General features: G+C 38.2%; 1 protein-coding gene across 1 annotated transcript in view; it reads left to right on the top strand.

Moving 5' to 3' along the window:
* Nucleotides 1-1486: 1486 nt before the first annotated feature.
* Nucleotides 1487-12097, top strand: part of LOC143157118 (macrophage mannose receptor 1-like) — a 34812-nt gene continuing 24201 nt past the window's right edge. Inside the window, exons 1-9 of the mRNA XM_076331646.1 lie at nt 1487-1547; nt 2743-2916; nt 4042-4203; nt 5155-5268; nt 6377-6523; nt 7784-7966; nt 8876-9030; nt 10275-10388; nt 11422-11537. Coding sequence (XP_076187761.1) covers nt 1487-1547; nt 2743-2916; nt 4042-4203; nt 5155-5268; nt 6377-6523; nt 7784-7966; nt 8876-9030; nt 10275-10388; nt 11422-11537 — 1226 coding nt within the window. The remainder of the gene's footprint in view (nt 1548-2742; nt 2917-4041; nt 4204-5154; nt 5269-6376; nt 6524-7783; nt 7967-8875; nt 9031-10274; nt 10389-11421; nt 11538-12097) is intronic.

A 12097-nucleotide genomic window follows, 5' to 3' on the forward strand; every position in this document is an offset into this window, starting at 1 on the left:
CAGAGCGCGGCTGGCACTTCGTGAGGCAGAGGAGGGAACTAGGCAGGAATTGTGTCCTCCGGGTATTTTCCCTTGGGATCCCCTCTGTTAGATCCATTTCATTTTGTGATTTCAGATGTATCTGAAATATGGTTTCACTCAGTAAACTCAGCTTCTATTTCTCTTCCACCCCATTGTTGTCTCCAGCACCACTCAGCTTTGTGACTTTGGGCTACTCTTGCAAGCCTTGCTCACACTAAGCCCTGAATGTCACCTGCAAATAGAATGGTTATTATTAAACAATTTATTAAATTCCTGCTTTTACTGAAATCCAGCCATTTTTTTCTGAAAATATTTTTCTCTTAGTGCTTTCTAATAGTCAACAAGTTTAGCCAGTTCTTGCAATAATTTTCCCACCTTATAAATAAAAGCAGACAGTTGCTCCTCGTACGACATCTTCTGTTCAGCTTCTATATATATCTCACTACTGACTATTTCACTTCTCACTTTTTTCAATTTCATTATCACAACTTCTTTTAATTGCACTGATGTAAATAAACAGAAGGAACAGTAGGACTTGTCTGCATGTGAATATTTGCCAGCACAGCTTTGCAGCGTAGTTGTACAAGAATTGCCATGCCAATATAAGTCTTCAGGTGAACACTCTGCTCACAGATTAAAAGGAGCTTTTCCAATTTAGCTTACGTTTGGCTTTGTCCTGGAACACCCTCATTAGGAATTTCTCAGATAGATGAACACATCCTTTTGCTTGGCAAAAGTATTCCAGGCAAAATTTTCCCTCCTGTTACAGGGAAGCTTACCGCTAGCCTATAGCATTGAACATCACTTCTTTCAGATCTTCGACAAGTAGTTATAAACAGCCCAGCCTCAAACTGTGATCAAAGCAAGCAGTGTAACAGTGTAGAAAAAAAGCAGTTTTAGCCCTCAAAGTGAGCAATAATTCATAATGCACTGAATACTGCAGATCCTGTAAAATTTGCTCTCTTTCTTCTAGATATGTAGAGCTGTGACATTATAGGGATGTACTGAACCACTGGGGTTTTGTCTCCCTTTGTTTCTGAGATGTAAGGGTTAAAGCAGAAATTGAGTTTTTAATCGATGATATTTCACTGCAGGCTTCTTGTCACCAATTCTCAAGCTGCTTTTTTAGAGGTCTGTTCTGTGTAGCACCCCAACAACTGACCCATATATAATACTAGCAAAGTCTGAGAAAAAGACAAATGTCACCACCTCTAGTTACAAGGTTGGAGACATCAGTTTTGGAAGTGACTCGCTCTCCAGAGAGAGCTGTGTTTGCAATGTGCACTGTAGTTATTTCAAAATACCATGTGACGGGATATTTCCTTATTTAGAGTACAGAGCTTTATCCATCAGCCCTTTGACACAGAGAAGGACCTGTTACTATCCTCACTCAGAAGGATTTTATACACTGCCAATCTTATAGTCCAACATTTACTAGAGGAATGAAAAGCAAGTTACCTTTGCAATGAGTTTCTCCAAGTTCCTAGTTTTTCTTTCCCTTGTGCATGGTTCATTACAGTCACTGGGTAAGTTTCCTGTTGGTTTTGTGTTAAACCAGATATGAAAATGCTTTTCCTTGGGCAGCTTTACAGTTTTAATGCATAGACTGATTATTTTGTATTTGTTATCAGATTTGATACATGATCTAAAGAGTATGTTGGGTATTATCCTGGCAGTTCTTGATTCACAGGATAAAAGAGGGGAAATGTAGGGATGTTGGGGGAAATGGAGGTAATAAGAGCAGGATCTTGTCTTTCTGTGGAAATACTAAATCAGATGGCATTGTATGGGAGGGCAATGAGAGATGAGGAAGCATGGAGCTCTTTCTATTTACCCTCCCCATCATACCCACGCTGCAGTGATTAGTCAAAGAGTTTTAGAGCCATGTTTTCATGATAGGTGTACAAGTTTCACTTTCTGCTCCAAGCCATGAGGTATGAGAAGGAAGAACTGGCTCCTCCCCCGCAGTCTGACCAAATTAGAAGAATAGTTCTGGTCTGAAGATGTATATCACTCATTGGGTATAGCTATGGAAACGGTAAAGCAGTAATGTATGTAGAACTGAGCAGATGAATGTGTTTGCATGAATGTGAGGTTGAGAGCGTATATCAGAAATTTCAGGATAAAAGAACACTCCTGTAATACTGTGATAGTTTAAAAAGATGAAGAATTGTTAACCTTAAAGAATCTGAATTGAGGGTGAATCTGCAAGACCTCTCCAAGTGCAGAAATGTACAATTGAAACATAAAATTTTTACTGTGTAAATATGCTCATGACAACCTGATCTGTATTCTCTCTGGTCAGCTATCCTTTTTCTTTAAACAATTAATAAAAAGATGGAGTGATAAAGCAAACCTATTGAGCCGTACAGAATACAACAATGCAGGGATCTCATTGTGGTCTGAGATCTACTTGTGGTTTTTCTGTCTTCAGGAACCACAACTTATCAGCAACTTATCATCACAGAATTTGACTTTTCTACAAGGTATATATATATCAAACTCTAAACACAGTATTTTAAACCCAAATTGTACTAAAACAACATTTTATTTAAATTCTCTAGCTACACAAGGGGGAAAAATGATAAAAATTAATTAAAAAAAGATGGTGTGACCTCTCAATTTAGATAGATATACTGATAGATAGATCCATTACTAGGAAGTCAGATTTATGATTTATGATTATTTTCATATGTCCTTTTAACCCTTTCTTCCCCCTAGATACCTTTACATTACAAGGAAACGCCAATGGACAGCCATGTGTATTCCCTTTCAAATATGAAGGCGAGCAGTACAATGAGTGCACAGATGCTGGTAGGTCAGATGGCTGGCTCTGGTGTGCGACAACTGCAGACTTTGATGCTGATAAGCTGTATGGATTTTGCCCACCAATAAGTAAGTCCTGCATTTTATTTATTAACTTGTCATGAAACATTGTTGAGAAAAACATCTATTGAGCTACCAGGTTCTTTATCAGCTACCAGCTGCACACCCTCATGACAAACCTTGTCAGAGTAGCCCAAATGAAAATCACCTGATTGAACATTAGCCCCAGTAGGCAAGTGCTTCCTCTATAGCGAGTGGAGAGGAAGAGGTGCCTTCAGAGGGTGGTTCAGCCCAGCCAGGTTCTGACTCACCTGCTGGAGATGGCTGTTTCTCTTTGTGGACCAGAGAGGTGAGGAGGCTCTTTGATATCTCATTTGGTGTGACTTAAGTGCATGGCATGACCAGCATGAATTTAGACCGATATTTTCCTTTCAAAAACTTCCCATTGCTCTTTATTCCTCAGGCATGCCCTGTAGGTCAATTCTCACTTAAACTGCTATATACTGTTTTTTCCCCTTAACATTCATTTCCTATCTTGTTCTTGTCTCCTATTGCTAGCCTACACAAAAATGCTGCTGCTAAAATTATCCTCCTCTCCTATTTTTGTACTAGCTTCTGCACCGAATTTATGCTTGGATCCCTCCACCTCAGGACACAAACTGTTTCACTTTTCTCACCAACTACTTTCCCAATAACACAACAGTTTCACAAGGCTTTGTGAGTTGTTCTGCAAACAAAGACTGCAGCTGATCTGCACATTGGTGCTACACAGACTGTTTTTATAGCTCCTCGGGCTGTCAAGGGCCAGGTTCTGCCATTTTTGAAAAAGCTGCTTCTCTTGATGATGAGCTAAGAGGGAGTTCCTGCCCTGCAGGGATGAAGAGCCTACAGGGTCATAGTTCACCTACATGCTTACTTTCTTCTTCCGACTTCACTCTGGAATCTCTTTTTTCAATCAACAGATATGTCTGGTTTACCTAGTACTGCATTTTGTGTAAAAGAAAATTTAAAAGCTTTTTTTTTTTTAATTGATGCCTAATCTGATTTCAATTTTTCTGGTGCTTTAAAATTGATGATAGCATACAGTTAATACTGTGCATTTTTAGAGATTTTGCATCGTTACATACTTTATTTGCTTTTAGTTGGTGCAATGTCAATCCTCTAACAGCAGTGCTATGTCACTTCTTCTTCCAGATGACACAGAAAGATTTTGGACAGAAGATGTTTCAACTGGCATTCACTATCAGATAAACTCAGACTCAGCTCTAACATGGCACCAAGCAAGGAAAAGCTGTCAGCAGCAAAATGCAGACCTATTAAGCATCACTGAGATTCATGAGCAAGCATATATAGGAGGTAAAATGATAGAGAACAAGACCTTAAAATATGCTGCCCCAGAGCTTTAGCCGATGAAGTTGGCTGCCTTGTCTTCTGTCTCAGTGAAGAAGACAGGGTGTCAGGGGTGGTTCAGCAGCCGCCAAAAAGGAGATGATCTGAACTGCCCTTCCACTAGCTGGTGTTTTTTTATGAAAGGTTGGTCTCAAACCTCTACAAGGTGGGGGGAAATGGCCCCATCCCACCTTTGTGCACCAGGTGTGAGCTACCGCATCTTCTGCAGCTTGTCCCACGGGGAGGGTTTTCTCCGTTTGCCCTTGTTGCCGGTGCACTCATTCCTGAGCAGGGCTATGGTCTGGTCCTCAAATTTACCTTTTTCCTCTGTGTTTCAAGGATTATTAATCTTTCTAGAAGAACATACGATGATGGCTAGATTGGTCCTGATATGGGTACATTTGCATACATAAACTCCAAATAACTCCAGTGGATTTCAGATACAAGTATCATGGTATATGGTTGGTTATAAATGGTTGAGAAGGAGGCTTTGAAACCACTCACATAGAAAAAAAATTTGGAAGCAACTGATTGGCACACTGTCTTTTTCTTTTTGATGTGTTTACTCCATGAAATCTATTACAGAAACATTTTAGCACAATTCCCTAATAAAAATAAGGTATTTTTTACATCTCTTATGTCGTAATGAAACAAAGTGAGAGAAGTAAACTCTTATTTAAGTAGTGAAATAAGATGTTCATTTGCCCTTTTAGCTGCTGAGATCTCTGCTAAATCAACATTTATTGATTTACATATTTTACTTTTTTAATCTGTGCACCTCAGTAATGCAGAAAGTACTGGGTTTGGGCTGGTTTAAACTAAGAAATAGAAACTTCTTACTTTTGACTTTATTTCTTTTAGATGAACTTGTTAAGAATGAGAATAGGGAGATACAACTGACTTTTTTTTCTAATTTAGAGCTAACTAAAAAATTCAGTTTTGCATTCTGGATTGGATTGAACACTTTGAATTTCAACAGTGGATGGCAATGGGCTGGGGGCAGCCCCTTCAGATATTTAAACTGGGCTCCAGGTAAGAACTGTATCTATTTTGTAATCTTTGAATGGATTCTGATAAGACATCAACTAATAAAAACTGCCTTAGCTACTTTTATTTCAGGAAAGCCCATTCTGATTTACAATAGCTGAAGATCTAGATCTTTATTTTAAGTAGTACACTACCAAATTACAAAGTTCACTGTGGATATCAGCTATAGACAGTTCTTTTATTTTCTTATATAAGCAAAGAACTTATTTATGAAAGCAGCGTATCATTTGGAGTGATACATAACCCTACAGTCCAGAGATCAAAATTTTTCCATAACATGTTGCCCAAGAGTATAAATATAAATCAAATCTTCCAGAAGTAGCAAAATATTTAGAAAATAATGGCACTATGTTGTCTGGAGAAATTCTAAATATTATTGAGAGGCTTACAGAGCCAGCTCATAATTCCTCAGCAGTTTATGCAAAATTGCACTGGGCCACCTCAAGGAAGGGAGACAGGGGTGGGTTTCTGGTGCTCCTCACACACGGGGAGTTCTTCTGTTTGCTTGTTGGTTTTTTGGTCCCATGTTTTCTTTATGCCACGAGTATTTCAAGCTGTCTCCTGTTTTGGAAAAGTTACAAAGTAGTAAAGGAATAATTAAACTCTCCTCTAAGTTTTCAAAAATTCTGTATCAGGCAATTTCTTTTGTTGCTTACAGAGGTTTTTACACACTGCAACAAAAAAGAGAAAAGCTATTTTATAGGAAAGTAGAATTGTAAAATTCTTGAGATATACTGGAGGGATGGTATAATTTAAAGCTGTGTATTTTTAAAGTTTGGAAGTTTTTGATACAGCATAATGGTCTAGCTTCAGCTGTTCTGTCTGTGAGCACCAGGATATCAGGAAAAGAACCAGAAATTTCCCAGTACTATCTTGACACAAAGTCAATGGAGGGTCATTGCTTCACTCTCAAAGCATAGACTAAACGCAGCATCCTATAAACTACACCACCAGTTATCCTATGGGAGAGGGCTTCTTCATATTAAGCATTGAAGAAATCAGAATAAGTTGACTTTTCTACTGATAATATGATGGTTTTGTTAATCTTTTTTTTATTTTTGCTGTGAGATTCTATTTTCTCTCTTACTCAAAGGAAGTCCTTTCCTGCTCCCTGGGAAAATCTGTGGAGTGATGAATCCCAGAAAGAATGCTAAATGGGAAAACCAAGCATGTAACCAGAGACTCGGCTACATTTGTAAAAAGAGAAACTTCAGTTCAAAGTCTGACATTATACCCAAAGGTAGGTTAGTCAAATAAAAAGAAAGATTTTTCTTTGACTTCTAGAAAGTGCAATCTGTAAAAATCTGCAAATGATAAAAGGTATGCAACATTATTTTTCAACCAAGATGTTAGAAACCTTTGAAAAACACAGCTATACCTGCACACACAGACTTTTAGATATCGCTTTTGTCCTCCCATTGTGTATTAACCATTCATAGGAGAGTATTATTATTTTGTTCCATCACTTTATCATTCATTCTTGCAAGACAGATAAAAGCTGCTCTGTCATGGTAACCAGTGCCAACATTCAAATTTGCATAAATACAGTAGAAATTTAATGCTTCTCATTATCCTCTCATTTTCTCCAAATGAGCAATTGCAGTTACTCTAATATTAATGCAAAAAATCCTCCTCTGATTACAACAGTATGCAATGTGCTGGGTTCACATGGGCAGAGCAGGAGAAGCAGCAGTATTCACACAGGCTACATTTCATCCATGGACCACCCTGACCTGAGGCTTCAATGACACAACGTGGCTATGAACATGCCACACGCAGGAGGGATCTGCTGGAGGCTGTCATCTGGGAATGTTATAAAAGCTACTTTTAAAGAAGTAGTTATATTAAAGAAAGTAGAGAAATAACTTCAGACAATCTTTATTCCCCTATTAACCTCAAAAAGAAATGCAAGACTATTTTTAAAGCGACCTTAAGGTAAGCTTTTAAAGATGTTTAGGAATCTAAGTAATAAAAAAGCCACTGAATTAATATGACGAGAAAACTACCAACTCAGCACTAATTTGCACTGTTTACTGACCTGCGGTTACCAAAGAATTACTTCATGCTTTTCCATATCTGAAAATTATGTGTGTTTGCAAGAAGACATTGAACAGGAGGCAGAGCCTAATGTCAGCCACTGCATGCAGCACGGGAGACCGTGACACGCTGTCCGAACTGCTCTGGGGGGCAAAGAGGGGAGGGGCTGGCATCTGCTTTGGTCTCTCTTCCTCCCAGAGCATTATTTCAAATTGCATTTCTGACACAATGTGGGCATTTTTCAATGATTCTCTGCTTAAGGAGACATCATTCTCTTGACATATTTAGCATACTGTGCCTTAATGATATTTGTTTTTCATTTGAATGTATTTGTATTTCTAACTACAGCTTTATGTTTATTCATATAGTCCCACTTTTGTAAAGAGTGCTTGAGAGACCTCATTCTAGTGTCCTTTATTTTCCTCTTACAAAATTGCTCTGAAAAATTGTGCTTTGATTTTAGAGGAGCTGAGAAATATTAAGTGCCCAGATGGCTGGTGGCCATATGCAGGCCACTGCTACAGCATTCAACGGGAACCCAAAATATGGAAAGATGCTCTGACTTCATGTAAGAGGCAAGATGGAGATTTGGCAAGTGTCCACAACATTGCTGAATACAGCTTTCTAGTGTCGCAGCTTGGTTACAGTGAGTATATATGTAGGCCTGTATTGTGTTTGCCCCATCTGTAATGTAAAAGCTGAGCTTCATATTAAATATTAATGCTTTCTCTGAAATGTCACAAGTGGAAGGCTGAATCTAACTTATGGTGCTCATTTATGTTGTTGCTGTTGCATAAACATAGAAGTATATTTATATTTATCAAGAAATAATCTACATTGTAAAACATTATAAAGCGGGAAAAGAAAAAAAATGCTATTCCTAACAGAGACACATAAAGATCTCTAAAAAATTGCACTTTTGGCATCTTTATTCTATGTTCAATATCTTCAGAACTGAGCTCCAAACCTAGAAGAAATTTAACTTCTTGCTGAGGTTAAAACCTCTTGCTGAGGTTAACATCTTGTTATATCTCCTTCTAAGAAAATAATATCTTTTGACTTCTGCTTTTCCTTGGATCTGTAGCAACCAGTCCTGACACTTGCTGCACAAGCTGGACTTGGTGGACACCCCTGACAGGCCATTACAAGCCCTCTAATGCTTCCCCATTAAGGAGATGTATTGGCAGATGTCTTCACGGCTTGGGCTCAGTACGATCTCCTGGCAGGTGGCACACTCACAGCCACTCACTGTCCTACCCTCCGTGCTAGGGGCCATTTTGTTGTTCTAAGTCACAGATACTCAGAAAGTTTGCAAAAATCTTATGCCAGCCATAAAGAGCCCCGTGTTTATTAAACTCAGGATTTCTCTACAGAATGTGAGACCTTTTCACTACAGACCAAGACATCTCTTGCTGCAGATCTGAGAGGAAACCAGCATTTTTGTTAAAGCATGAAGACCACCTCTCATGTACCACATCCCAAATTTATTGGTCCCCGTTTGTTCACTGTATTGCATAGCACGCCATAAGCAAACCTATTTCTTTTCATGCTTCAGAGCCAACAGAAGAGCTATGGCTGGGTCTGAATGACCTGAAGGCTCACTTCTATTTCGAGTGGAGTGACGGGACTCCTGTGACGCTCACCAAATGGCAGCGCAGGCATCCCACCTATACAAATGGTCTGGAGGACTGTGTTGTTATGAAGGGGCAGGTATAACCATGCAGTCATTTTATAGTAATGCAAACTAATAACTACACCAGTCTGAAATCACTTGCCTTTATATACTTATTCAGCAGTCATTCTATATCTTAGTGTAAAACAGTTTTCCCCATAAATTTGGCATCAACCAGGAGAGAAGTTCAGAGGACAGGAGAGATCAGAAATAGAGAGGTAGCATTTTTCTAGTGCTACCTTTTGAGATTTCGTATCTGGTGAAAAGTCTGATCCAGAAATTTTACATTAGATTCATTCTCTTGGCTGCAGCAATGAAAAAAGTTATAGCTCTGGGAGAGGAATGGGGATGAACTAGTAAATATATTGTGTGGTTATCATAGATGCTATTTGCATACCTCATTTTCCAATCCGATAGACCATTATGTCCCTCAGTGTCACTTCACTGAGACATGTCATTGAGGCATGGTGACCTGGCATTAGGGCATGTTTCTTCAGCTGTGACATAAAGAGAGCACTAACACCTACCTGCCAAACACCTAACCTAAAATCCTATAGTATTTCTGACCGCTTGACTCACTGACTTTATTTTCTTGCAAGACATGGTTGTTTGACACATTTACGTGTATGTGTGTGCACACACATACATACACAAAGTGTCATGAATTTTAGAAGAAAAAAATCGAAAATGCTGTTATTGAAAGAACTGTTATATCATAGAATAATATTGATGTTTTCCAGTATTAGGCATCAATAGAATTGATCCTAAACCAGATTTTTATGGGGGAAAAAAGCTCCTATTTAAATTTTATTTTTTACATAATTCCTTTTTTAAAAGAAATCAGCCATTTTCAGAGTCTTCTCCTTGATGGATAACATAGATTTACTGCAACACACTCAGATGCGCATTATTTCAGTTTCATTGATCTTTTTTCCAGAAGTGTAGTGAAATAATCCTGCTCTAAATACAGACCCATTAGCCCCAGATGAGATGTATCTTTACAAACCCTCTCATTAAATAGATAGTTATGATAGCAAGTAATGCTGAGACTTCAAGATGTTATTTATTTCCTCTTTTCATCTCAAAACAGCATCAAATGGATCTTAAACTAATCCTGACAGATGTGTCTGTTTTTTTTAAATAAATCTACAGTAATGATCCTATAGCCTTCGTAGGTAATATATTTCAGTGGGCCTTGTAGTGAAGAATGAGGAAAACACTAGTTTTCTTATGTTTATGCATGCCCCTTTTTTACATTCGTTTTTTCTCCCTGCTATTCTAGGATGGATACTGGGCAACTGATGTCTGTGATAAGCAACTTGGTTACATCTGTAAAAAGAAGCCTTCATCACAATCCTCTGAGAAAGAGATAATCGAGGACCCAGGCTGCCAGAAAGTAAATGCTCTCTCATAAATAAATTATGTTGGGAAAAATGAACAGGAATTAATTTAATGGTTCTTGCTTCTTTTAGTCTGTGTTTGTATCTTCCAGAAAATCTACTCTTGAGGAAACCTAGTCTTTTCCTACTAGCAATTTACTAATATATGTGCATTTTTCATTTTTGCTCTGAAAATGCTCAAGAAAGTCAAGATTCATTTACATGTACATGAATACTGCCTTTCCCTCCATTCCCAGATGAGGCACTCTGTGACAAAATTACATATATCTTCTAAATCATAATTTCACCACTATTCTCTTTGTTTATGCTCCTACCGATGGACTACTTAGTTGGCCTTTGAGTGATACCAGCATGTTATTTTTTTCCAAACAAGTAATTTTTCCAGAATTGACCTTTTCAGAAAATCATTATATCTGTATTGGTCAGCATAGATCTCTCTAAGAGCAGGAAGAAACAGGGGTGTTTTACTGATATTCCTCCTTTCTACCCTCCCCACAAACAAGCACTGACTGGAATCCTCTTGGCTCAGAAAGTCTCCTCACCCATTGTACTTAGGGATGGCAGGGGCAGCTTTGGGGAGCTGTGCTTGTATGTGAATTCATTTCCATATTGCAATATTTTTGTATTTCATTATGTCAGATCCCACAGCTATGGAAGGCTGGAGCTGCAGGTCCCCCCTGAATGAATCACAGGCTCCTTATGGTGCAGTTTGCATAATCCCAGCCTTAAAGAGCACTAGAAACCAATAGCAAATAGCACAGTCACAATTTTCTTTGAAAAGTCACACACACATAAAAGAGACGAAAACTAAGGTCTTAATGTCATCCTTTAAACAAAAAGGCCTTCTGTAGGAGCAAACAGCAACAAAAAACCAGCTTTTGTTTATTAACAGATTGGCCCAGTCTCATCTTGTTTTTAAGCTTAGCTGCAACAAATTTAACATCAAATATTTATACACAAAAAACCGGAGCTAATTTCTATATTGAAGTCTCTTTCAACTTCACATTAAGAACCTTATGTTTGTCACAGGATTGGAAAAGATATGGTTTTCACTGTTACTTGGTGGGCTCTGCACTTTTGACGTTCTCAGAAGCAAATAAGACATGTGAACAGAGAAAAGCTTATCTAGCTACGGTGGAAAGCAGGTAGGAAAATATCTTTTTTTATACTTCAAAATCAGTACTTCTGATGGAGGAACTTGCAAAACTTGTCCATCTGTAGAACTCTTCAAAGTGTTTTATCAGCGCTTTTCAAAAATTTTGTAGTAGTAAGCCAAATAAAATTATCCATGCCGGAAAAAAAAAAGACTCAATGTTCTAGGGCTTTCTACTTAATCTATTATAACAGTTTTCAAATTTTGGGAGTTCTTGAGTTAAGCAGTTTTATCTTATCTTTCAATTCCTAATTAAAGCAACTTCTATGGTTTGGGTTGGTTTTTTTTTCTGTTGGAAAGTAGTTACTACAATTTTTCATCTATTTACTGATGGATGTTATCTCATTATGATAGGAAAGCTTTAACAAAAATATTTTCCTAAACTACCTTCTAAACCAAATTCTGAACAACTGTAGGAAATCTTCCCCAAGACCTGTCCCACCACAGCCAGAATGTATCATCCAATCTACCCATATCTCAGTCAGGCTTTGCAGGCTTCATGGCCTCTGAGGAATATGACTGCCCTCAGAGGTGATGGCTAGCAAAGCTGAC

The sequence above is a fragment of the Aptenodytes patagonicus genome, chromosome 2 (assembly GCF_965638725.1).
Source record: "Aptenodytes patagonicus chromosome 2, bAptPat1.pri.cur, whole genome shotgun sequence".
Classification (NCBI taxonomy): Eukaryota; Metazoa; Chordata; class Aves; order Sphenisciformes; family Spheniscidae; genus Aptenodytes; species Aptenodytes patagonicus.